Below are 27,733 nucleotides of genomic sequence, written 5' to 3'. Positions count from 1 at the left end.
ACTCTATTTACTGCTGTGGTAAACGGCCACTGTTCCTCTCCTAAATCTATTAATAGTGGAGTTCCTCAGGGTTCTCTCTGTCACCCACTCTCTTTCTATTATTCATTAATGACCTTTTAACCAAATTTCTTGCCTTATCCACTCCTACACTGATGAAACCACCTTACATCTTTCCACATCCTTTCAGAGATGCCCAACCCTTCAGGAAGTCAACAGATCATGCAGGGACACCACAGAACGCCTGACTTCCGATCTTTCTAAGATTTCCGATTGGGGCATAGAAAATCTAGTAGTTTTCAATGCCTTAAAAACTCAATTCGTCTATCTATCAACTCGACACAACCTTCCAGACAACTATCCCCTGTTCTTCAATGTCACTCAACTGTCTCCCTCTTCCACAATGAATATCCTCGGTCTGTCCTTTGCTCATAATCTTAACTAGAAACTTCACATCTCATCTCTTGCTAAAACAGCTTCTATGAAGTTAGGTGTTTTGAGGCGTTTCCGCCAGTTTTTCTCGCCCCTCCAACTGCTTACTCTATATAAGGGCCTTATCCATCCTTGCATGGAGTACTCTTTGCTTGTTTGGGGGGATTCCAGTCACAAAGGTTTACTAGATATGGTGGAATCTAAAGCTTTTCGTCTCATCAACTTGCCTCCTGTGACTGTCTTCAGCCTCTTTCTCACCGCCGAAATGTTGCATCTCTTTCTATCTTTTATCGCTATTTTCATGCTAACTGCTCTACTGATCTTGCTAACTGCATGCCTCCCCTCCTCCTGCGGTCTCACTGCACAAGGCTTTCTTCTTCCTCTCATCTCTATTCTGTCCAACTCTCTAATGCATGAGTTAACCAGTACTCTCAATCAATCATCCCTTTCACTGGTAAACTCTGGAACTCCCTCCCTGTATCTGTATTCCCGACTTCCTACAACTTGTTTTCTTTTAAGAGGGAGGTATCGAGGCATTTGCTCCCCAATTTTGGCTGACGCTTTCCCACTTTTTTGAGAGCCAGCACTCAAGTGGGCCCTTTTTTTATATATATTTTTTTTTTTGCCCTTAGCTGGCCCTCTCCCCTACATAGAAAAAAAAAAAAAAACTGCTGCATGTTCCAGCCTTGGGCGATCATGCTTGTGATGTTTTTTCTCTTCACGTCTTTAGCCATGTAATGAAAAGCCACTCTTATATTAGTCAACATTTTATACGATAGTCCAAATACCTTGCTTATATGTTTATCAGGGCTCAGATTTTCTTGTATGATCACTCCACGATCTTTTTCCTCTTTAATCTTCATTATTTAATCCTCTCCCATCAAATAGTTCAATATCGGTCTTCTCTTACTCTTTCCTAGTTCCATTATGTGACATTTCTTGGGATTAAACTCCAATTTCCACTTCCTGCTCCACTCATACATCTTGTTTAAATCTTCCTGCAACAGCAGACAGTCCATTCTGCTTTTGATAACTCTTACCAACATTGCATCATCTGCGAATAAATTCAAATAACTGTTTATCCCTATGTGAATGTCGTTTACATAAACCTGAAACATAATGGGGGCTAACACTAACCCTTGTGGCACTCCGCTATTTACTTAACCCCAAGATGAGTATGTATCTCTGATCACAGGTTTCATTTCCCTATCCTTCAAATAATCTCTTGTCCATTCGAGCAAGGTTCCTTGCAGTCCTCCTACATTCTCTAGTTTCCAAAGTAGTCTTCCGTGAGGGACTTTATCAAAAGCCTTTTTAATGTCCAGGTATACTGTGTCTATCCCTCCATCTCTGTTTTCAAGTCCTGCAATAACTTTCGAGAAGAAGCTTAAAACGTTTGATACACATGACCGTCCTGAACCCAAATTGACTGGTCGATATGACTTGCTCCTGTTTTTGAAATTTAACCCATTTTTCTTTGATAACTATTTCACATAACTTCCCTACGACACTTGTAAGTGATGCTGATCTGTAGTTTATTGGTTCAGTTACCTTTCCTCTTTTAAATATTGGTATTACGTTGGCTCTCTTCCACTCTTGTGGAACTTTCCCTTCATTTATTGAACTTGTAATTATTTCCCAAATTGGATCCAGTAATTGCTCTTTAAATTCTTTTAACACCCAGCCAGATACACCATCTGGCCCAAGTGCTTTTCAGACTTCCAACTTATCCAACAATCTTCCCATATCCTGTGTGTGTATATACCTAGTTGTATTGTACAGGGTTCAAGCGGGGCTCATAGTGTCCTGTCTCCATATCTCCATTTATCTAGTTTTTCTTTAACCTGTACAGCGTCAAAGACGTACGAGATACGTCGGCTACTCTGAGCGAACCGGGCGTCAGAGACGTATGAGATACGTTGGTCAGCTTCCTCATGTTTTTGGAGGTATTGCGTCCTCAAAACCTACCATTATACTGTCATCATGCACTGTAGACATTGCTCATGCTGCCTCCTCCTCCCTGCTAACATGAATGCTTCCTGTATTTATTTATTACAATTCTGAACTTTAGCAGTTTCTGCTGCCTTCAGCTCGGTGTAGCGGGAAACTGACACCTCAACTCCGCTAATATGAACAAAGCGTAATTTCCATTACTTACTCTTACCATTTCAGATGTTTTTGGTAACTGTTATATTGTGGTAGTGAAAACTTTGTATGACATAAATAAGAATTTTCCAATCGCTTTGTTATAAGGAAAAACAAGTACATATTACTCGGAAAATATTTGCACCGTGACAGGCAACACTCCCTCGCGATATCTCGTGTCTATTTTTATCCACAAGCACTCCCAAACAGCAAAACATGACATGTTGTTTTACTTTCAACTCAGGAACGATATTATGCATGTGTCCAACTCGGGGATCGACTGGTGAGAAACGACGAAGCGAATAAACTAGTCACATAAGGCTTTGCTAAGTCGCTAACCTTAGCGCAAAACATCTCGCACCAATTAATACCACTTCCAGTCAGTTCTGGGAGGAACGACTGTCATTTTCATTTGTTTCACATCATTCAAGACTGGTTTAGCAAAAAAAAAAAAAATCCATGATGTGGCCAGCACTGGCGAAATCACAAAGTCTCAGATCTGCTGACACTGTACGGGTTAAAGTTATGCACACTATGTGCTGCGACAATTTCCTTATCCAATGCATTCCATTTTTCCACCGTTCTGTGTGGAAAACTGTATTTTCCAACATCCTTCACACACTGCTTCATCCTGATCTTTTCATATCCTCTTGTCCTTCCATATTCTTCTGCCAACAGCACCAGGTCTTCTTTGTCTATTTTTTCAATATCATTTACTATCTTATACATTGTTATTAGGTCCCCACATTCTCTTCTATCTTGTAAGGTTGGCAGTCCCATTTCCTTCAGTCATTCTTCATATGTGAGGTCCTTTAATTCTGGCACCATCTTTGTAGCAATCTTCTGTATCCTTTCCAGTTTTCTTATATCTTTTTTAGAGCTCCGAGACCATACCACTGCTGCATATTCCAGCCTTGGGCGTATCATGCTTGTGATGATTTTTTTCATCATATCTTTATCCATGTAATGAAATGCCACTCTTATATTAGTCAACATCTTATATGATAGTCCAAATGTCTTGTTTATGTGTTTATCAGGGCTCAGATTTTCTTGTATGATCACTCCAAGATCTTTTTTCTCTTTTGTCTTCGTTATTTGCTCTTCTCCCATTAAATAGTTCCATACTGATCTTCTCTTACTCTTTCCTATAGTCCTGCTCGTCTAAGAATGTGGATTGGGTGCGGCCCCCATGGGAAATAGCGGGAGGACAGCGCTGCCATACCTTTAATCCCTCGTTGGCTACCCCCTCTCTCCTCTTCCTCCTCTCTCTTACCCCTCCCTCTTCCTCCCCCTCTCTTTCTTCCTGGTCAAGGACACCGCAGCTGACCTCCCATCACCTGTATGGATAGCGGGCGTGATTGGTGTTGCTGCCGTGAGGATTTGAATGTAGTTTTTTTCTTACTTATGTCTCTCTGGCGATAGGTCATTGGTAATTGTCACCCCAAGGTCTTTTTCTTCATGACTGGTTTTTATGTCTTCATTTCCTATCTTGTACATACTCCTGATTCTTCTTTCACTCTTGCCAAACTCTAATTTCTTGCATTTTGTCGTGTTGAACTCCATTTGCCATGTACAGCTCCATTTCCATATTCTGTCCAAGTCTTCCTGGAGTAGTTCGCAATCTTTGTCACATCTCACTTTTCTTAACAATTTTGCATCGTCTGCAAATAGGCTCACATAACTGGACACCCCATCCACCTGTGTGTGTGTGTGTGTGTGTATTTACCTAAATGTATTTACCTAAATGTAACATACGGGAAAAGAGCTATGCTCGTGTTGTCCCGTCTCCATATCTATTAATGTCCAGCTTTTTCTTAAAATCATGAATATTCCTTGCGTTGACCACTTCCACGTCTAAACTATTCCATGCTTCCACCCTTCTATGAGGGAAGCTATATTTTTTCACATCTCTCCTATAAGTGGCCATTTTAGTTTTTCCCATGCCCTCTCGACATTCTTTCATTCCACATACACAGATCTTCCCTATCCATTTTTCCATGCCAATCATCACTCTGTATATTGCTATCAGGTCTCCCCTTTCTCTTCTGTTTTCCAGGGTCGGAAGTTGCATTCTTTTCAGTCTGTCTTCATAAGTCAAATCTCTTAAGTCAGGCACCATTTTGTTGCAGCCCTCTGTACTTTCTCTAGTTTCCTTATGTGTTTCTTTAAGTTCGAGCCCACTGTATTGTTGCATATTCAAGCCTCGGTCTTATCATTGCAGTAATTATTTTCTTCATCATTTCTTCATCTAAATATCTGACGCCACTCTTATGTTCCTCAATAAGTTCAATACTTCTCCAATTATTTTGTTTATATGTCTCTCTGGCGATAGGTCATTGGTAATTGTCACCCCAAGGTCTTTTTCTTCATGACTGGTTTTATGTCTTCATTTCCTATCTTGTACATACTCCTGATTCTTCTTTCACTCTTGCCAAACTCTATTTTCTTGCATTTTGTCGTGTTGAACTCCATTTGCCATGTACAGCTCCATTTCCATATTCTGTCCAAGTCTTCCTGGAGTAGTTCGCAATCTTTGTCACATCTCACTTTTCTTAACAATTTTGCATCGTCTGCAAATAGGCTCACATAACTGGACACCCCATCCACCATGTCATTTATGTAGACCGCGAACATTACTGGTGCCAACACTGATCCCTGTGGAACTCCACTCTCCACCAAGCCCCATTCTGATGGTCTGTCCTTAATTATTGTTCTCATTTCTCTTCCTACCAAAAGTCTTCCATCCATTTTAGTAAACTGCCATGCACTCCTCCTACCATTTCAAGTTTCCAGATCAGTCTCCGGTGTGGTACCTTATCAAAGGCCTTTTTTAAATCCAGATATATTCCATCAGCCCAACCATCTCTTTCCTGTATTACATCTATCACCCTCGAATAGTAACATATCAGGTTTGTCGTGCATGAACGCCCTTTTCTAAAACCAAATTGACACTCACAAAGTATGTCATTTTCTCCAAGAAGTCTGTCCATCTATTCTTCACCACCCTCTCACACATCTTAGCTACCACACTTGTAAGTGACACTGGTCTATAGTTCAATGGGTCTCTCTTGTTACCTGATTTATAGATTGGGACAATGTTAGCTCTTTTCCAGTCTTGGGGCACTACACCTTCCCTTAATGAGGCATCAATTACTTCACAAACTTTTTCTGCCAGTTGCTCCTGCATTCTCTTAAAATCCATCCTGATACCCCATCAGGTCCCACAGCTTTTCTCACTTCTAAACTCCCCATCATATTCTTGATCTCCTCCACAGTTACTTGAAACTCCTTCATAATCCCTTTCTGTTCCATTACCAGTGGTTTGTCAAAAGCAGTCTCCTTTGTGAATACCTTCCGAAAGCATCCATTCATAGCCTCTGCCATTTCCTGGGATCTTCACTGCATACTCCATTTACTTCTAAACTTTCAATACTTTCTCTATTTTTGATGTTGTTGTTCACATGTCTGTAAAAAGCCTTGGTTGGTCTTTACATTTATCAATTATATCCTTTTCTTGTTTCTTTCTTTCTTCTCTTCTAATCAACACATATTCATTTCTTGCTCTTTTGTAACTTTCCCACTGCTTAATCCGTCTTTTCCTTCTCCACCTCTTCCATGCATCCTCTTTTCTTGTTCTAGCCTTTTCACATCTATCGTTAAACCAGTCCTGCTTTCCAACTTCTCTATGTTGTCTTATTGGTACAAATTTTTCTCACCTTCTTTGTATATTTTATAAATTCCTTCCACTTTTCATTTGCTCCTTAGCACTCTTGAATTTCATCCAATTTGTCTCTTGAAAGAATTTCTTTAGGTTTCCAAAATCTGTCTTGGCATAATTCCATCTTCCCACTTTATATTCTTCATTTCTTCTAGATTTCTCTTCATCTATCACCTTGAACTCCAAAACTGCATGATCACTCTTTGCTAAAGGGCACTCCACCCTCATCTCCTCAATGACCATTGGCTCTGTACTAAAGACCAAGTCCAGTCTTGACGATGCTCCCTCTCCTCCAAACCTAGTATCTTCTTTGACCCACTGAGTTAACACATTTTCCATTGCCAGTGTCAATAGTGTATTTCCCCATGTTGTCTCTGATCCTTCCATTGACCAGTCCTCCCAACACACCTCTTTACAATTAAAATCTCCCATCATTATAGTTCGTTCACAGCCACCCAACATTTCTTCCAGACATGTTCCTGTATCACTTATCATTTCTTCATATTCCTGTACTGACCATGCATTTGTCTTAGGTGGTACGTACACCACTATGTAGTGCCTCTTTTTCCTTCATTAGTTTCTGCTCTGATCTTTAGCACTTCTGCCTTTCCCATACCTTCTTTCACTTGATCCACCTTTATATCTTTTTAACCAGCAACATCACTCCTCCTCCCATCTTACCTACTCTATTTCTTTTCCAAACATTATATTTCCCTTCTCCAACCATCATCAGGTCTTCTCCTCTCTCAGTTTTGTTTCAGTAAGACCCACAATATCTGGGTTCTTGTCCCTCAAGTAATCGTTGAGTTCTAAAATCCCGATATCACTCCATTTATGTTGGAATACATTACATTCGCTCATACGTAAGTTTCTTTAGTCCTTTCTTGCTGTACTTTTCTGGGTTATGAACCACTTCCTCAGTCTCATATCCAAGATTCTCCAGAAAAACTCTTTCTTCTCCTCTTCTGTCCTCTCTTCATTTTTTTCAAAGCCTCCTTTCTCAACTCATTTAACATTTCTCTTTCCTTTTCACCGAGATCTCTTCTCAACCAAATCTTCCTTGTTGTTTCCTGCTGGGCTAGCCTCCATGACTTCTCCACCAATTCATCTACATCCTTTTGTGACTTAAGTTTGATTCTTATTGGCCTCATACCTTCTCTTGTGAACTTTCCAATTCTATGGAAGTCCTCTATTTCTTGTACTAGGTCTTTTCCTCCTCCTGCACCACATTAATGATATTATTTATCACCTTTTTATGTTTTTCTCTCTCCATTTTACTCGGTGTCTTATCCTCCTCCACACCAAATATCACCACATCTCTTTTTGTCTACAGTTTCCCTCACCAATGTCTCATTTGATTTAATAACCTTCACCACTTTCTCAGCAATCTTCTCTTCTATGATCTGTTGATCTATAATTTCAGCAAGGCCCAAAGTTTTCTCCCCAGACTCTTTGATTTCCTTTTCCAGACTTGCAACTTTGTAATTTACCTCCTTTCTTTCCACTTCCTGACTTTTTCCATTCAGCCTGCTTCTCCATCACTTTTCCTAGAGATTCTCCACATTTTTCGCAATTCACTTTAATTAGCTTGTGTGTGTGTGTGTGTGTGTGTGTGTGTGTGTTGTGTGTGTGTGTGTGTGTGTATTTACCTAATTGTATTTACCTAATTGTAACATACGGAAAAGAGCTATGCTCGTGTTGTCCCGTCTCCATATCTATTAATGTCCAGCTTTTTCTTAAAATCATGAATATTCCTTGCGTTGACCACTTCCACGTCTAAACTATTCCATGCTTCCACCCTTCTATGAGGAAGCTATATTTTTCACATCTCTCCTATAAGTGGCCATTTTAGTTTTTCCCATGCCCTCTCGACATTCTTCCATTCCACATACACAGATCTTCCCTATCCATTTTTCCATGCCAATCATCACTCTGTATATTGCTATCAGGTCTCCCCTTTCTCTTCTGTTTTCCAGGGTTGGAAGTTGCATTCTTTTCAGTCTGTCTTCATAAGTCAAATCTCTTAAGTCAGGCACCATTTTCGTTGCAGCCCTCTGTACTTTCTCTAGTTTCCTTATGTGTTTCTTTAAGTTCGGAGCCCACTGTATTGTTGCATATTCAAGCCTCGGTCTTATCATTGCAGTAATTATTTTCTTCATCATTTCTTCATCTAGATATCTGAACGCCACTCTTATGTTCCTCAATAAGTTCAATACTTCTCCAATTATTTTGTTTATATGTCTCTCTGGCGATAGGTCATTGGTAATTGTCACCCCAAGGTCTTTTTCTTCATGACTGGTTTTATGTCTTCATTTCCTATCTTGTACATACTCCTGATTCTTCTTTCACTCTTGCCAAACTCTATTTTCTTGCATTTTGTCGTGTTGAACTCCATTTGCCATGTACAGCTCCATTTCCATATTCTGTCCAAGTCTTCCTGGAGTAGTTCGCAATCTTTGTCACATCTCACTTTTCTTAACAATTTTGCATCGTCTGCAAATAGGCTCACATAACTGGACACCCCATCCACCATGTCATTTATGTAGACTGCGAACATTACTGGTGCCAACACTGATCCCTGTGGAACTCCACTCTCCACCAATCCCCATTCTGATGGTCTGTCCTTAATTATTGTTCTCATTTCTCTTCCTACCAAAAGTCTTCCATCCATTTTAGTAAACTGCCATGCACTCCTCCTACCATTTCAAGTTTCCAGATCAGTCTCTGGTGTGGTACCTTATCAAAGGCCTTTTTTAAATCCAGATATATTCCATCAGCCCAACCATCTCTTTCCTGTATTACATCTATCACCCTCGAATAGTAACATATCAGGTTTGTCGTGCATGAACGCCCTTTCCTAAAACCAAATTGACACTCACAAAGTATGTCATTTTCTCCAAGAAGTCTGTCCATCTAGTCTTCACCACCCTCTCACACATCTTAGCTACCACACTTGTAAGTGACACTGGTCTATAGTTCAATGGGTCTCTCTTGTTACCTGATTTATAGATTGGGACAATGTTAGCTCTTTTCCAGTCTTGGGGCACTACACCTTCCCTTAATGAGGCATCAATTACTTCACAAACTTTTTCTGCCAATTGCTCCTGCATTCTCTTAAAATCCATCCTGATACCCCATCAGGTCCCACAGCTTTTCTCACTTCTAAACTCCCCATCATGTTCTTGATCTCCTCCACCGTTACTTGAAACTCCTTCATAATCCCTTTCTGTTCCATTACCAGTGGTTTGTCAAAAGCAGTCTCCTTTGTGAATACCTTCCGAAAGCATCCATTCATAGCCTCTGCCATTTCCTGGGATCTTCACTGTATACTCCATTTACTTCTAAACTTTCAATACTTTCTCTATTTTTGATGTTGTTGTTCACATGTCTGTAAAAAAGCCTTGGTTGGTCTTTACATTTATCAATTATATCCTTTTCTTGTTTCTTTCTTTCTTCTCTTCTAATCAACACATATTCATTTCTTGCTCTTTTGTAACTTTCCACTGCTTAATCCGTCTTTTCCTTCTCCACCTCTTCCATGCATCCTCTTTTCTTGTTCTAGCCTTTTCACATCTATCGTTAAACCAGTCCTGCTTTCCAACTTCTCTATGTTGTCTTATTGGTACAAATTTTTCTCACCTTCTTTGTATATTTTATAAATTCCTTCCACTTTTCATTTGCTCCCTTAGCACTCTTGAATTTCATCCAATTTGTCTCTTGAAAGAATTTCTTTGTGTGTGTGTGTGTGTGTGTGTGTGTGTGTGTGTGTGTGTGTGTGTGTGTGTGTGTGTGTGTGTATTCACCTAGTTGTATTCACCTAGTTGTAATTTTACAGGGCCTGGGTATCATACTTGTGTGGCCCCGTCTCCATATCTACACACATCCAACTTTCCTTTAAAACTATGCACACTCCTTGCTGACACCACCTCCTCACTCAAACCATTCCACACCTCCACACATCTTTGTGGGAAACTATATTTTTTCACATCCTTCAAGCATATTCCCTTGGCTATCTTTTTACTATGCGATCTTGTAGTTCTATTTAAGTTTTCTCTCTCAACATCATTTGCTCATTATCCACTTCATCCAGTCCATTCAACAGTTTATAAACCTGTATTAAATCTCCTCTTTCTCTTCTTTGTTCCAAGGTAAGCAAATTCATTTCTTTTAATCTCTCCTCATAGGTCATTTCTGCCAATTCCGGAACCATTTTTGTTGCCATTCTCTGCAATCTCTCCAACTTCCTTATATGCTTCTTTTTATAAGGGGACCAAACCACTCCAGCATATTCCAATCTTGGTCTAATTACCATACTAATTAATTTCTTCATCATATCTTTATCCATATAATGGAAGGCTAATCCAATATTTTTATCAAATTATACGTTTCTCCAAACATCTTATCAATATGAGCCTCAAACTGCCCATGGTCTTGTATTATCACTCCCAAATCCTTTTCCTTTTCCACCTTTTTCAACACTACTTCTTCACCCATCTTATATGACCCTCTTGGCCGTCTTCCACTCTTCCCATCTCCATCACATGACTTTTGCTCAGATTAAATTCCATTTGCCACCTCTTGCTCCACTCCCAAATCTTATCCAGATCTGCCTGTAAAATTTCACAATCTTCTTCACTCTTCACACACCTACACAACTTCGCATCATCCGCAAACAAATTAATATAACTGTTTACTCCTCTGGCATGTCATTAATATATACAAGGAAAAGTATTGGTGCCAGCACTGAGCCTTGTGGGACTCCACTCTCCACCACCAACCAGTCCGACTTTGCATCCCTTATTACCGTTCTCATCTCCCTCCATCTCAAGTAGTTTTCCATCCACTTTAACACTTTTCCTTTCAGTCCTCCATAAATCTCTAATTTCCATAACAGTCTCATGTGAGGTACCTTGTCAAAAGCTTTCTTTAAATCCAAATATACACAGTCCATCCATCCCTCTCTCTCTGTATTTTGTCAACCACTCTTGAATAAAAGCTCAGTAGATTTGTTACACATGACCTCCCTTTCCTAAAGCCAAATTGATGATCCGATAATAACTTATGATCCTCCAGGAACCGTATCCAATATTTCTTTATCACCCTCTCACAAATCTTACCGACCACACTTGTTAGAGACACAGGTCTATAGTTAAGAGGCTCTTCCTTACTGCCTCCCTTATAAATGGGCACCACTTCAGCTCTCTTCCACTCTACTGGTACTTCCCTGTTTCTAATGAGCACCTTATAATATCATATAATGGATCAATCAATTCTTCTCTACACTCCTTCAATAATTTTCCTGAAACTTCATCTGGTCCCATCGCTTTATCATCTTTAAGTTCCTCCAACATTTTATATAACTCCTTTTAGGTATCTTAATGTCATCCATGTGCACATTTCCTTGTACATTCTGAGGCTTTACAAACATTGTTTCTTTAGTAAATACTTGCTGAAACCTATTATTTAGCAATTCCGCTATATTCTTAGGGTCATCTACTATCCCTTGCTCTCCTTTTAATCTTTCAATGGACTCTCTCTTTTAAGTTTACCATTTATGAACCTGTAAAACAATTTTGGATGTTCCTTACTCTTGTCTACAATATCTTTTCAAATTTTCTTTCTTCCTCCTCCTTACCCTCACATACTCATTTCTTGCCACTCTATAATTCTCCTTATTTAGTATATTCCTGCTCTTTTCCATCTTTTCCAAGCCACATCTCTCTTTTCCTTAGCCTTAACACAAGTTGCATTAAACCAATCCTTTCTTCCTTCCTCTCTTGGTTTATACTTTGGTACAAATTTCATAACTCCTTCTTTATAATATTTCATAAAAATCTCATATTTTTTTGCACTTCTCTGATTTGTAACATCTCCTCCCAATCTAATTTTCTGAAATAATTTTTCAAACTTTCTGTGTCCATCTTTCTATAATTCAATCTACCACTCCTGTATGTCTCGTCCTTCCTTCGCTGTGTTGTTGCTATCTGCATTTCCATAACCACATGATCACTCTTTCCCAAAGGACACTTGTATTGTATATCTCCACATAGGTACACTTCTCTTGTTAACACCAAATCCAGTCTAGCCGGTTCATCATCTCCTCTATATCTAGTATTTTCCTTCACCCTCTGTTCCATCATATTTTCCATCATTAGATTAAGAAATCTCTCTCCCATGCTTCCTCTCCAACACCACTTACTAGATTTTCCCAATCCACCTCCTTACAATTAAAATCTCCTACTAGTATCACCTTTCTTTTTCCAGATAATACACTTTCCAAACTCTGTAAAGTATCCTTGATCATATTGTCGTATTCCTTAATGTCCAAGAATTTGTTTTAGGAGGTACATAGGTCACCATGATTATTAATTCTTTTCCATCACTTTTTATCCTTATGCTTATCACTTCTGCGTTGTTCTTCCCATACCAAACCTTATCCACATTTATTTATTTCTTCGTCATAATCATAACTCCTCCTCCACCTTTACTCTCTATCCTTTCTCCATATATTATATTTATTATCCAAATTTATCTTTGTTTTTCATGCAATTTTGTCTCAGTCAAACACACTATATCAGGCTTCTCCACCATCATATAGTCTTGCAATTCCAATCTACTTGACAGTATCCCATCTATATTAGTATACATTACGGTCCACCCACTGCTCCTCTAGGGGTTCCTCCCATTCCTTCTTTCCACATACCACTTTCTGACTCTCTCTCCTATAACTCTCCAAAAACTTTTCTCTTTCCTCCTCAGACCGCTCATCATTTTTCCTTCTCGCCTCTTCCACCAATTCCTTATATCTTCTCCTCTCTTCCTCATTTCTATTCTTTCTCACAAACACCTCTTTACAACCTTCTATCTCTCTTAACTTTGATGTTCTATATAGGATATCCTCCAGATTGTTGTGACTTCAGTACTACTTTAATCGGTCTGTTCACTCCCTCCTTATACGGACCCAGTCTATGGATCTCTTCCACTTCTTCTTGTAGGTCTTTTTTTCATCATCATTTAGATTTTTGAACAGATCTCTTACCGTTTTAATTCTTCCTTAATTCTCTTAGGCTTATATGTTATATTTTGTTCTTTCATCCCAAATATTAACACACTCTTCTTCTTTTCTGCTATTTCTCTTATCAATGTTTCCTTATTCTTCATTACATTAACCAGTTCCTTGGACCTTTCTTTTTTGTCTTCCTTCAACTGATCTTTAATTATTTCTTGTAATCCAACCATCTCTGCTTCCCTCGACTCAGTCCATTGTGTTTTCTTCAGTTCCCATTCCTTTCAAACCTTTCATTCTGCTCACTAATCATTTCCTTAAAGTCATCTTTCTCCTTTACTACTCTCTCCATTTTCTCCTCCAACCATCTCTTGTATTTTTCAACCTCCACCTTCAAATGCATTCTCATCCACCAATCGTTTTCATTTTCCTCCAGTCTCTTAACTCTTTCCTTCAAAGCCTTGGAATTCTCTATCCTGCTCCTCCTCACTCCTCTGAACTTTTAATTCCTTCACTAACTCCTCAAATCTCTTCTCCAACATTACCAATCTACCTTGCATTGTTGCCCTGTTGAAGCTGGACTCATGCTTTGACTGGCCACTTTCAGCTTTGCTCCTGGGCCTCATCAACATATTTTGAATTTGGTAATTTATTTCTTACCGGTCTATCCATTTTTCCTTACTTTTCCTGGGATCATGTGGGTGTGTGGTCACTGGGGCCAGGCCTGGTATTATGTGTGTGGTGGGATGCGTTGGCGGCTGCTATGGCTGGCCTTGTGTGGTTCCCGCCTGTCGTTTGGAGTGTGTTTGTGTGTGTGTGTGTGTGTGTGTGTGTGTGTGTGTGTGTGTGTGTGTGTGTGTGTGTGTGTGTGTGTGTGTGTGTGTGTGTGTATTTACCTAGTTGTATTTACCTAGTTGTAGTTTTACAGGGCCTGGGCTTTATGCTCGTGTGGTCCCGTCTCCATATCTACACTTATCCAATTTTTCTTTAAAACTATGTACACTCTTTGCTGATACCACTTCCTCACTCAAACTGTTCCAAGTCTCAACACATCTTTTTGGAAACTAAATTTTTAACATCTCTCAGACATCGTCCCTTCCTTAGTTTCTTACTATGCGATCTTGTGCTTCTAAAGTCATATTCTTCTCTCAGGATCAGTTTCTCATTATCCACTTCATCCATTCCGTTAATCAATTTATAAACTTGTATCAGATCCCTCTCTCTTCTCTGCTCCAAGGTTGGTAGATCCATTGCCTTTAGTCTCTCCTCATATGCCATCCCTTTAAATTCTGGAACCATTCTTGTAGCCATTTTTGTAGTCTCTAATTTTCTTATGTGTTTCTTTTATGGGGAGTCCACACAACTCCTGCATATTCCAATCTAGGTCTTATTTTAGTACTTATCAATTTCTTCATCATTTCCTTGTCCATATAGTGAAATGCTACTCCAATATTCCTTAGCAAATTATACGTCTCTCTGAAAATTCTATCAATATGGCTAACCGGTTGATTATTTTCTTCCATTGTCACTCCCAAGTCCTTTTCCTTTTTACTTTTTCTAGTTCTACTCCATCTCCCATCTTATAGATTCCCACTGGTCGTCTTTCACTTTTTCCCATTTCCATGACATGGCTTTTGTCCACATTGAATTCCATCTCCCATTTTTGCTCCATTTCCAGATCTTGTTTAAGTCTTCCTGTAGTATTTCACAATCCTCTTTTGTTTAATGACTCTGCACAGTTTCGCATCGTCCGCAAACAGATTTATGTAGCTGTTCACTCCTCTGGCATGTCATTTATATATACGAGAAAAGTATTGGTGCCAATACTGACCCCTGTGGCACTCCGCTGTCTACTGTTCTCCACTTGGACTTCATATCTTTAACTATCGTCCTTATTTCTCTCCCCTTAAGTAATTCTTCATCCATCTCAATGTGCTTCCTTTTAAGCCACCCTTCTCCTCTAACTTCCATAGTAATCTTTCATGTGGCACTTTATCAAAAGCCTTTTTAGATCTAAATAAATACAGTCAACCCATCCTCTCTCTCTTGTACTTTATCAACTATTCTAGAGTAGAAACTCAATAAATTTGTCACACATGACCGACCTTTTCTAAAACCAAATTGGCTATTTGATAATATTTTGTTGTCTTCAAGAAACTCGATCCATTGCTTCTTTATTACTTTTTCACACATCTTGCATATTACACTAGTTAGTGATACCGCCTGTAATTTAAAGGTTCTTCCTTCCTTCCGCTCTTATATATGGGAACCACCTCAGCTCTTTTCCACTCCACTGGCACTGTTCCATTTTCTATTGAGCATTTTATGATGTTGTATATTGGACTTGCTAGTTCTTCCCTACATTCTTTCAGTATTCTGCCTGAGACTTCATCCGTCCCATTGCCTTTTCCTCATCCAATTCCGTCATCAACTTTTTATTTCAAGCTTGGTTACTTTAATCTCTTTCATATAGACAGTCTCTATTACCCTGTGGTCTTTCAAATTTGGATTCCTTAGTAAAGACCTCATGAAATTTACTATTTAACAGTTCTGCCATACTTTTGGGTCTTCCACCATTCCGTTTTCTCCTTTTAACCTTTCTATTGTTTCTTTTTGTCTTATTTTTCCATTTATGAATCTGTAGAACAATTTTGGTTGTTCCTTACATTTTTCGACAATGTCCTTTTCATAGTTCTTTTCTTCTTCCTTTCTCACCTTAGCATATTCATTTCTTGCTGTTTTGAAGTTTTCCTTATTTTCTGGATTTCTGTTTCTTCTCCACCTTTTCCATGCTCCATCTCGTTTCTCCTTTGCCCTAGCACATCTTGCATTAAACCAATCTTTCTTTCCTTCTTCTTTAGGTCTATATTTCGGAACATATTCCTGACCCCAGTTTTGTATATTTCCAAAAATAAGTTATATTTCTCTTGAACCGTTAATGAGTTTTCCATCTCCTCCCAGTTTACGTTTTAAAATAGTTCTTGAGATTCTCAATATCAGCCTTTCTGTAATTTAATCGGTCTCCTTTGTATGATTCATCTCTATCTTCCTTTCCTTCTTCTATATCCATCTCTAATATTACATGGTCACTCTTTCCCAATGGGCACTTGTATCTTATATCATCGTTAATTGGTATATCCCTTGTAAAACTAGGTCTAATCTTGCCGGCTCATCGTTTCCTCTGAATCTTGTGTTTTCCTTTACTCTTTGGACCATCAAATTATCTATCATTAGGTTCAGGAATCTATCTCCCAGGCATCTTCCCCATACCACTTTCATAATTTTCCCAGTCTACCTCCTTACAGTTGAAATCTCCTATCAATATCACTTTTCTCCTTTCCTTAATGATTCTTGTAAGACTCCTTATTGTGTCATCTATCATGTCTCTATATTCTTGGTTAGTCCATGAGTTTGTTTTGGTGGCACATATGTTCCAATGATTGTTAACTCCTTTTGTTAATATGCATCTTAACATACAGTATTTCTGATTTTCCTTCCCAAACTCCACTTGATTTACCACTATCTCCTTCCTTAACATCATCATGACTCCTCCTCCTCCTTTACCCACTCTGTCTCTCCTCCATATATTATACCTTTTATCTATGTCTATTTTATTGCCTCATTTAACTTTGTTTCCACCAGGCATACAATATCTGGTTCTTCTTTCTTTATGTAATCTCTTAATTCTAATTTACTAGATAAAATCCCATCTATGTTTGTATACATCATTTTAATCTCTTGTTCTTATCATTTTAGTTAAACTTGCTCCATTCTTTTCTCTTCTTTCTCTTTTATATACCATTTCCTTATCCTGTCTCCTATAATTCTCCAAAAATGCCTTCTTCTCCTCCTCTGACCTTTCATTATTTTTTCTCTTGCTTCTGCCACCAGTTCATTGTGTCTCTTCCTTTCCTCCTCGTTTCTATTTTTCTATATATATATATCTTTGCAACCCTGTTTCTCTGAGTTTCGTTTTTCTATATAGTACTTCTTCTGCTGCTGCTTGTGATTTTAGTAATATCTTAATTGGTCTCACTGTTCCTTCTTGATATGGTCCCATTCTATGGATTTCTTCTACTTCCTCTTCTAAGTTCTGTCTATCCTCGTCATTCAGATGTTTTAGTAGGTCTTTTACTGATTTCATTTCGTCTTTTTCCCTTCTTGGTCTATATTTAACATTTTTTCTTTCAGTCCAAAAATAATTACACTCTTTTTTTTCCGCAATTTCTCTTACTAAATTTTCTTTTTTCTTGAGGACTCCTATCATTTTGCTTGTCATATTTTCATCTCTTTCTTTTAACTGTTCTTGAAATACTTCTTGAAATGATTCCTTGTCTTTCTTATCTTGGATTCTCCATGCTTGTACTTCTTTTTAATCACGTCTTGTACTCTTTCTTCTTCTTTGTTAACTAGATCTTTTAGCTTTTCTTTTTCTTTCTTGGCTTTACCGAGTCCTTCTTCCATCAATTTCTTATAGTTCGCTATTTGGACTTTTAATTCTTCATTTTCGGTTCTTAGCCTAGTTTCGTTTTCTTCCACTCTTTTATCCTTTCTTTCAATTTCTGGAGCTCTTTATCCTGTTCTTCATTCTCTTTCATTCCCATACTCTTCTTTATCAATTTATCTAATTTACGTTCGATAGTTAAGACTCTATCAAATAGTGAAGTTTGCGCCGTATCAAAGCCTTCAAATTCTCCTCCTCCCTCACCAACATTGTCATCATCAGCTTTCATTCTTTCCTTGTCACATACCTGCATTTAGATGGAATATCTTTCTCACTCATTATTATTTAACACTGTATTCATGAAAAAAAAATGAGTCCACACTTATCGCCCAGGCCACTGTAAACCCAAACAAAGGTAGTGAAGATCAGCTGATTCTCGGGAGCGACGGTATCGCGTCCTTCCTCTGCTGCTCTGTCTGTGTGTGTGTGTATTTACCTAGTTGTATTTACCTAGTTGTAGTTTTACAGGGCCTGGGCTTTATGCTCGTGTGGTCCCGTCTCCATATCTACACTTATCCAATTTTTCTTTAAAACTATGTACTCTCTTTGCTGATACCACTTCCTCACTCAAACTGTTCCAAGTCTCAACACATCTTTTGGAAACTAAATTTTTAACATCTCTCAGACATCATCTCTTCCTTAGTTTCTTACTATGCGATCTTGTGCTTCTAAAGTCATATTCTCTCAGGATCAGTTTCTCATTATCCACTTCATCCATTCCGTTAATCAGTTTATAAACTTGTATCAGATCCCCTCTCTCTCTTCTCTGCTCCAAGGTTGGTAGATCCATTGCCTTTAGTCTCTCCTCATATGCCATTCCTTTAAATTCTGGAACCATTCTTGTAGCCATTTTTTGAAGTCTCTCTAATTTTCTTATGTGTTTCTTTTTATGGGGAGTCCACACAACTCCTGCATATTCCAATCTAGGTCTTATTTTAGTACTTATCAATTTCTTCATCATTTCCTTGTCCATATATTGAAATGCTACTCCAATATTCCTTAGTAAATTATACGTCTCTCTGAAAATTCTATCAATATGGCTAACCGGTTGATTATTTTCTTCCATTGTCACTCCCAAGTCCTTTTCCTTTTTTACTTTTTCTAGTTCTACTCCATCTCCCATCTTATAGATTCCCACTGGTCGTCTTTCACTTTTTCCCATTTCCATGACATGGCTTTTGTCCACATTGAATTCCATCTCCATTTTTTGCTCCATTTCCAGATCTTGTTTAAGTCTTCCTGTAGTATTTCACAATCCTCTTTTTGTTTAATGACTCTGCACAGTTTCGCATCGTCCGCAAACAGATTTATGTAGCTGTTCACTCCCTCTGGCATGTCATTTATATATACGAGAAAAGTATTGGTGCCAATACTGACCCCTGTGGCACTCCGCTGTCTACTGTTCTCCACTTGACTTCATATCTTTAACTATCGTCCTTATTTCTCTCCCCCTTAAGTAATTCTTCATCCATCTCAATGTGTGTGTGTGTGTGTGTGTGTGTGTGTGTGTGTGTGTGTGTGTGTGTGTGTGTGTGTGTATTTACCTAATTGTATTTACCTAATTGTAACATACGGGAAAAGAGCTATGCTCGTGTTGTCCCGTCTCCATATCTATTAATGTCCAGCTTTTTCTTAAAATCATGAATATTCCTTGCGTTGACCACTTCCACGTCTAAACTATTCCATGCTTCCACCCTTCTATGAGGGAAGCTATATTTTTCACATCTCTCCTATAAGTGGCCATTTTAGTTTTTCCATGCCCTCTCGACATTCTTTCATTCCACATACACAGATCTTCCCTATCCATTTTTCCATGCCAATCATCACTCTGTATATTGCTATCAGGTCTCCCTTTCTCTTCTGTTTTCCAGGGTCGGAAGTTGCATTCTTTTCAGTCTGTCTTCATAAGTCAAATCTCTTAAGTCAGGCACCATTTTGTTGCAGCCCTCTGTACTTTCTCTAGTTTCCTTATGTGTTTCTTTAAGTTCGAGCCCACTGTATTGTTGCATATTCAAGCCTCGGTCTTATCATTGCAGTAATTATTTTCTTCATCATTTCTTCATCTAAATATACGAACGCCACTCTTATGTTCCTCAATAAGTTCAATACTTCTCCAATTATTTTGTTTATATGTCTCTCTGGCGATAGGTCATTGGTAATTGTCACCCCAAGGTCTTTTTCTTCATGACTGGTTTTATGTCTTCATTTCCTATCTTGTACATACTCCTGATTCTTCTTTCACTCTTGCCAAACTCTATTTTCTTGCATTTTGTCGTGTTGAACTCCATTTGCCATGTACAGCTCCATTTCCATATTCTGTCCAAGTCTTCCTGGAGTAGTTCGCAATCTTTGTCACATCTCACTTTTCTTAACAATTTTGCATCGCCTGCAAATAGGCTCACATAACTGGACACCCCATCCACCATGTCATTTATGTAGACCGCGAACATTACTGGTGCCAACACTGATCCCTGTGGAACTCCACTCTCCACCAAGCCCCATTCTGATGGTCTGTCCTTAATTATTGTTCTCATTTCTCTTCCTACCAAAAGTCTTCCATCCATTTTAGTAAACTGCCATGCACTCCTCCTACCATTTCAAGTTTCCAGATCAGTCTCCGTGTGGTACCTTATCAAAGGCCTTTTTAAATCCAGATATATTCCATCAGCCCAACCATCTCTTTCCTGTATTACATCTATCACCCTCGAATAGTAACATATCAGGTTTGTCGTGCATGAACGCCCTTTTCTAAAACCAAATTGACACTCACAAAGTATGTCATTTTTCTCCAAGAAGTCTGTCCATCTATTCTTCACCACCCTCTCACACATCTTAGCTACCACACTTGTAAGTGACACTGGTCTATAGTTCAATGGGTCTCTTGTTACCTGATTTATAGATTGGGACAATGTTAGCTCTTTTCCAGTCTTGGGGCACTACACCTTCCCTTAATGAGGCATCAATTACTTCACAAACTTTTTCTGCCAGTTGCTCCCTGCATTCTCTTAAAATCCATCCTGATACCCCATCAGGTCCCACAGCTTTTCTCACTTCTAAACTCCCCATCATATTCTTGATCTCCTCCACAGTTACTTGAAACTCCTTCATAATCCCTTTCTGTTCCATTACCAGTGGTTTGTCAAAAGCAGTCTCCTTTGTGAATACCTTCCGAAAGCATCCATTCATAGCCTCTGCCATTTCCTGGGATCTTCACTGCATACTCCATTTACTTCTAAACTTTCAATACTTTCTCTATTTTTGATGTTGTTGTTCACATGTCTGTAAAAAGCCTTGGTTGGTCTTTACATTTATCAATTATATCCTTTTCTTGTTTCTTTCTTTCTTCTCTTCTAATCAACACATATTCATTTCTTGCTCTTTTGTAACTTTCCCACTGCTTAATCCGTCTTTTCCTTCTCCACCTCTTCCATGCATCCTCTTTTCTTGTTCTAGCCTTTTCACATCTATCGTTAAACCAGTCCTGCTTTCCAACTTCTCTATGTTGTCTTATTGGTACAAATTTTTCTCACCTTCTTTGTATATTTTTATAAATTCCTTCCACTTTTCATTTGCTCCTTAGCACTCTTGAATTTCATCCAATTTGTCTCTTGAAAGAATTTCTTTAGGTTTCCAAAATCTGTCTTGGCATAATTCCATCTTCCCACTTTATATTCTTCATTTCTTCTAGATTTCTCTTCATCTATCACCTTGAACTCCAAAACTGCATGATCACTCTTTGCTAAAGGGCACTCCACCCTCATCTCCTCAATGACCATTGGCTCTGTACTAAAGACCAAGTCCAGTCTTGACGATGCTCCCTCTCCTCCAAACCTAGTATCTTCTTTGACCCACTGAGTTAACACATTTTCCATTGCCAGTGTCAATAGTGTATTTCCCATGTTGTCTCTGATCCTTCCATTGACCAGTCCTCCCAACACACCTCTTTACAATTAAAATCTCCCATCATTATAGTTCGTTCACAGCCACCCAACATTTCTTCCAGACATGTTCCTGTATCACTTATCATTTCTTCATATTCCTGTACTGACCATGCATTTGTCTTAGGTGGTACGTACACCACTATGTAGTGCCTCTTTTTCCTTCATTAGTTTCTGCTCTGATCTTTAGCACTTCTGCCTTTCCCATACCTTCTTTCACTTGATCCACCTTTATATCTTTTTAACCAGCAACATCACTCCTCCTCCCATCTTACCTACTCTATTTCTTTTCCAAACATTATATTTCCTTCTCCAACCATCATCAGGTCTTCTCCTCTCTCAGTTTTGTTTCAGTAAGACCCACAATATCTGGGTTCTTGTCCTCAAGTAATCGTTGAGTTCTAAAATCCCGATATCACTCCATTTATGTTGGAATACATTACATTCCGCTCATACGTAAGTTTCTTTAGTCCTTTCTTGCTGTACTTTTCTGGGTTATGAACCACTTCCTCAGTCTCATATCCAAGATTCTCCAGAAAAACTCTTTCTTCTCCTCTTCTGTCCTCTCTTCATTTTTTTCAAAGCCTCCTTTCTCAACTCATTTAACATTTCTCTTCCTTTTCACCGAGATCTCTTCTCAACCAAATCTTCCTTGTTGTTTCCTGCTGGGCTAGCCTCCATGACTTCTCCACCAATTCATCTACATCCTTTTGTGACTTAAGTTTGATTCTTATTGGCCTCATACCTTCTCCTGTGAACTTTCCAATTCTATGGAAGTCCTCTATTTCTTGTACTAGGTCTTTTCCTCCTCCTGCACCACATTAATGATATTATTTATCACCTTTTTATGTTTTCTCTCTCTCCATTTTACTCGGTGTCTTATCCTCCTCCACACCAAATATCACCACACATCTCTTTTGTCTACAGTTTCCCTCACCAATGTCTCATTTGATTTAATAACCTTCACCACTTTCTCAGCAATCTTCTCTTCTATGATCTGTTGATCTATAATTTCAGCAAGGCCCAAAGTTTTCTCCCAGACTCTTTGATTTCCTTTTCCAGACTTGCAACTTTGTAATTTACCTCCTTTCTTTCCACTTCCTGACTTTTTTTCCATTCAGCCTGCTTCTCCATCACTTTTCCTAGAGATTCTCCACATTTTTCGCAATTCACTTTAATTAGCTTAACTTCCTCTTTCAGTACTTCATTTTCCTTCTTCATATCAGCACACTCTTTCATTACATTGTGTGTGTGTGTGTGTGTGTGTGTGTGTAATAAGACCCTCTCTTATCACTTAAGTTATTTGCTTGAAACTGGAGATGGATGATAGAGAAGAGGATGCTCTTTCTCCCCCTCATCTCTCTCTCTCTCTCTCTTTCTCCCCCTCATCTCTCTCTCTCTCTCTCTCTCTCTCTCTCTCTCTCTCTCTCTCTCTCTCTCTCTCTCTCTCTCTCTCTCTCTCTCTCATAGGAAGTACAATTTCTATACCAAAATGAAATGAGAGAGAGAGAGAGAGAGAGAGAGAGAGAGAGAGAGAGAGAGAGAGAGAGAGAGAGAGAGAGAGAGAGAGAGAGAGAGAGAGAGAGAGAGAGAATTTGTGCTATGTTATTGCACTCTGGGGTTATTTCTGCTTGACAGGTTAAATCACAGCCAGAGGAGGAATTTTTGATATGGCAATAACTTTAATTTCAGACGCCATAGCAAGCTGGAATATACATTATTATATTCGGAATCACGAAAAGAAATGGATCTTTATAATTTAAATTGTTTTCTGGCATATTCTTTCTTCAAGTTTACCATTTTTCCCCAGAAATGGAGATAGAAAATAATTTAACCACCCAGAGGTGAGGGTTAATAATAAAAAGAAAATTGCAAGATACAAATAAATCAAAATTAACCTTTTTGTTAATCTCATTACTCTTATGGTTCAGATTTCTTTGAGAGAGAGAGAGAGAGAGAGAGAGAGAGAGAGAGAGAGAGAGAGAGAGAGAGAGAGAGAGAGAGAGAGAGAGAGAGAGAGAGAGAGAGAGAGAGAGAGAGAGAGAGAGAGAAAATTAAGGAGTTAATGTAGCAGTGATTTTACATACAAACCACAACTGCATCCTGAAGGACCAGAAACACTCACTTGGCGACTTGTAGACTAAGTTTGAGAAAAGCATTGGAGCGATTCCCGACAGCAAAGTAATCAACAGTGGTGAGGATTTCTATGCCATGTGGGAAAGTTCCCTGACGCCCAACGTGTTCTTGAAAGGCTGCTGAGCCTGCTCGCCGGCAGGGAATCTGGTAGAGAGAATGTAAAATCATATATGCTTCCTAGCTTCTATAATTATTTATATAAAATTAATCAAATGAGATCTCCAAAGTCTATTGATATTTTAGGCAAATATAAAACCAACATTAAATTATATTATGATTTATAAGTGTGCTACAAATATTATCTGAACTTGATGATATGATAATGAGTAACATCTTTTCCAAAATCTTATCCATGCATCATTTTACATATTATAGAGTAGTTCTTTAATATGTGCTTTATTGCCAACAGGAATACGGTCCCACAATCCTAGTAGATCAATAAAAACCAAGAAAGCAAAATATTGTTAAGATATGATTGAGATAAATACTTACTCTCTCTCTCTCTCTCTCTCTCTCTCTCTCTCTCTCTCTCTCTCTCTTTCCATTTTGAATATGAACGCATGCATCATTCTTATTTATCTAATGACAGTTTCCCATGCTCATAATCTCTTGATCTCCTGCCATACAAGGATAGGTCTTCTTGCTTGAACACACCTCACACCTTTTAAGGCAGGTTCTAGAGTGACTTTACCATTAACATATATTTTTCATCCTTTTGCCCGACCATCCAATGATAGCCTTTCCACAAGTAGAACTTAACCTTAATTTGTCTCTTCTCAAGATATCATGAATAGATTCTAGTATTCATATGCAATACCTTTCCACCCACTCAATCATTCACCAATTCTGCATCACACATCCATTTGATCATCTCCATTTTATAATATTTCACCCCATTTGAAGACAGATATACAAGGTATTATCATATTGTTAGGTTTTGTTCAACATCCTACATTGGTAACTGGCGATCCCTTTATTATTACTTATTCTTGAGTATGTGACAAGAAATGTATTTCTTTTTATGTAAGAGGGGAAAGCCAGCTAAGAGCAACAAATTTTTTTTTCAAAAGTGCCACTTTACTGCCAGCCCCCTTGCAGGTCAGACAGAACTAACCGGCAACGTGTGGAATGTAAACAAAAGGCGCATCATTGTATCACATACAAAACTTATGTACCACATTTCCACAAGGCTTTCCATTTTATCCATTGTAAAGTCAACCAGCTTCACTTCGAGAGTAAGAGACTTCCTGATCTTCTTAGCAACGCTAGGTGACATTGCAGGGTGTTTTGGTGGTAAGGTGAGCGAGGGAAGACGAGCTGGTGCTGATGCTGTTATTGTTTTGAACAAGGGGAGTGAGTGGTGCATATGTTGTCCACAAGAGGCACTGGTGTATTCAAAAGCCTGTCGGTTTGCGTGATACAGCGGGGGTTTCAAACTTTGAAAAAATTACCTGGATAAAACTTCGTTAAAGTGAGTTTAGTGTTCGTTAAACAAGCAGATGGTATTAAAATGAAACCTTCATTGTAGCAAAATTTTGTTGTGTGAACCTTCGTTAAGTGGGGGTTGCCTGTACTGGTTAACTTTTGAATTAGAGAGTTGGAAAGAGTATGGGTGAGACAAACAAGAAAGCCTTGTGCACCAAGACTGCAGGAGGATGGGAGGCATGTAGTTAACAAGATCAGACAAGCAGTTATCATGAAAATAGTAGAAGATGCAGTAATAGATGATCAAAGGATGAGTGTATTTAACATTTGAATGAATGTTGAATGAAGTGATTTTATACCCTGGTGGGCTATCGTGCGGTCACTTCTACCAAGTCAGCCATCCAAGCTAGGTGCGCATGTGGATGTGTTTGTGCGTGCATGTGTATTTACCTAGTTGTAACATACAGGAAAAGAGCTATGCTCATGCTGTCTTGTCTCCATATCTATGCAAATCCAACATTTCTTTAAACTTATTAATTCTCCTTGCTTCAATGACTCTTGTATCTAAACTGTTCCACACCTCTACACATCTTTGTGGAGAGCTGAACTTCTTGATATCTCTCCTGCAGTTGTCCTCTCTTAATTTCTTTCCATGTCCTCTTGTGTCACTTTTGTTCCAGATTTGTAAGTTTTCTCTACACAAGTTTTCAAGTTCATTCACTGCTCTGTACACTGCTATTAGATCTCCCATTTCCCTTTTCTGTTCTAGGGTTGTAAGACCTAATATTCATAGCCTTTCTTCATATGACCATTCACTTAAACTTGGAAGAAGCTTTCTTGCTGCCCTCTTGTTGTTAAAAGAAAAAAAATATCACTCACCTCATCACAAGGAAAGACGAGGTCAAGTCAGGCGACACACAGGAGGGGACAAGGCAGACAAACAGACAAACACAAAAGAAACAAATATGGGATGACCACATGCATCCACACAAGATGCACACACAAGACACATAAGAAAAAAAAAAAAAAAAAAAAAAAAACTGGCACTATTGAAGCATCTAATCTACAAGCAAAACAATAACATGAAAAAAACACTTGCCTCAGCATTCCTGAGTCATTACTATACAAAAGAAGCAAACAACAAACGTACCAGGTACTCAGTTCAACAACAGGTAGTCAGGCACCAACATCCTACCACCCAAAACAACCTCATGATCACTAAACAACCTCTGGTCTCTAGGAACTGCAACATGGGATTGTCAAGACTTACTGTGTGACCATACCACTTCAGTTACTAATATTGATCTTGATCTCAACCCCCCTATCTCGAGATCATCACAACCCAATAATGATAAGTCTAAATTACATTACAGCAACTGCAACAAAACTAAAAACAAAACCCAAAAACATTTCCTGAAAAAAATCCTTAAATAACATTGTCCGCAGCCCACTGTGGAGGCCATCTGTCTCTCACAGGATATCATCTTTCCTCCAGTGTAGAAGGTTCTTCTTCTAAGTAGTCAGCCGGTGATTCCTCCTCCTGTTCACTCTCTCACTTGATTCACTGTCAAGGGTAATGACATGCCTGATGTCTAGCACATGTCATGGCACTTCATCAAAATATGCATTATTCCTAGAATTGGTAGCAGTTAAAATTCCTTTCTGTTACTCAGAAGTGCATCTGCCATTCGCAGGTTTAATCCATACCTCTTCCCCTAGCCGTACCATCGTGCATTCTTGTTCCCCCTCTCTCTGACGTGTGGATCCTGGGTGCCTCCATTCATACTTAAAGAGTCCCATGTATGGTACAGTGGCCTTATCCTGTCCAGACCTCAGTGTCATGTTGTACCAGAAGACTGCTTCTGTTGGACTTATTCCCCCCCCTTTTCTCAGACATGGCTTTAATCGTCCTGTGATGTCATTTAACTATGCTATTGCCGCTTGGATGATATGCAGCCCTAAAGAAATGTTGCACATTCCAATTGGTCGCAAAACTCACCATCATCTCTGACTTAAACACTGTAGCATTGTCTATCAACAATTCTTCCACTGGTTCTCTCTCTAAAAACAATTTATTCAACTGTACAACACTATTCTTCCCTGTTTCCCATTTCAGCCCCTTCCAGATAGCATACAGTAAAACCTCAGCTCACGACCATAATTTGTTCCTAAATCCTGTTCGTCACCCGATTTGTTCGTCCCGAATCAATTTTTCCCATAAGAATGTATTGAAATACCATTAATCCGTTCCAGACCAAAAAAAAAATCATACTTTTGTCCATAAAACCCATTCAAAATAGACCTTTAATGTATGCATGACATGAACTAAATAATTATAAAAAGCCTAAATTGTTTTACTTACCTAAGTGCTATCAAAATGATAATAAAATGAATAAAAAAGAAAAGGTTATTTACTTGAGAGACTGGACGTT

At 38.7% G+C, this 27,733-nt stretch overlaps 1 protein-coding gene across 1 annotated transcript in view; it reads right to left on the bottom strand.

Moving 5' to 3' along the window:
• The window catches only part of LOC123499074 (tubulin-specific chaperone D-like), a 563,551-nt gene that overhangs the window by 246,038 nt on the left and 289,780 nt on the right, over window positions 1-27,733 (bottom strand). The window contains exon 11 of the mRNA XM_045246676.1: window positions 23,866-24,020. Coding sequence (XP_045102611.1) covers window positions 23,866-24,020 — 155 coding nt within the window. The remainder of the gene's footprint in view (window positions 1-23,865; window positions 24,021-27,733) is intronic.

Source organism: Portunus trituberculatus, chromosome 49 (genome assembly GCF_017591435.1).
Source record: "Portunus trituberculatus isolate SZX2019 chromosome 49, ASM1759143v1, whole genome shotgun sequence".
Lineage (NCBI taxonomy): Eukaryota > Metazoa > Arthropoda > Malacostraca > Decapoda > Portunidae > Portunus > Portunus trituberculatus.
Note: the sequence above shows the minus strand (reverse complement) of the source record. Positions and strands in the feature narration are given on the sequence as shown.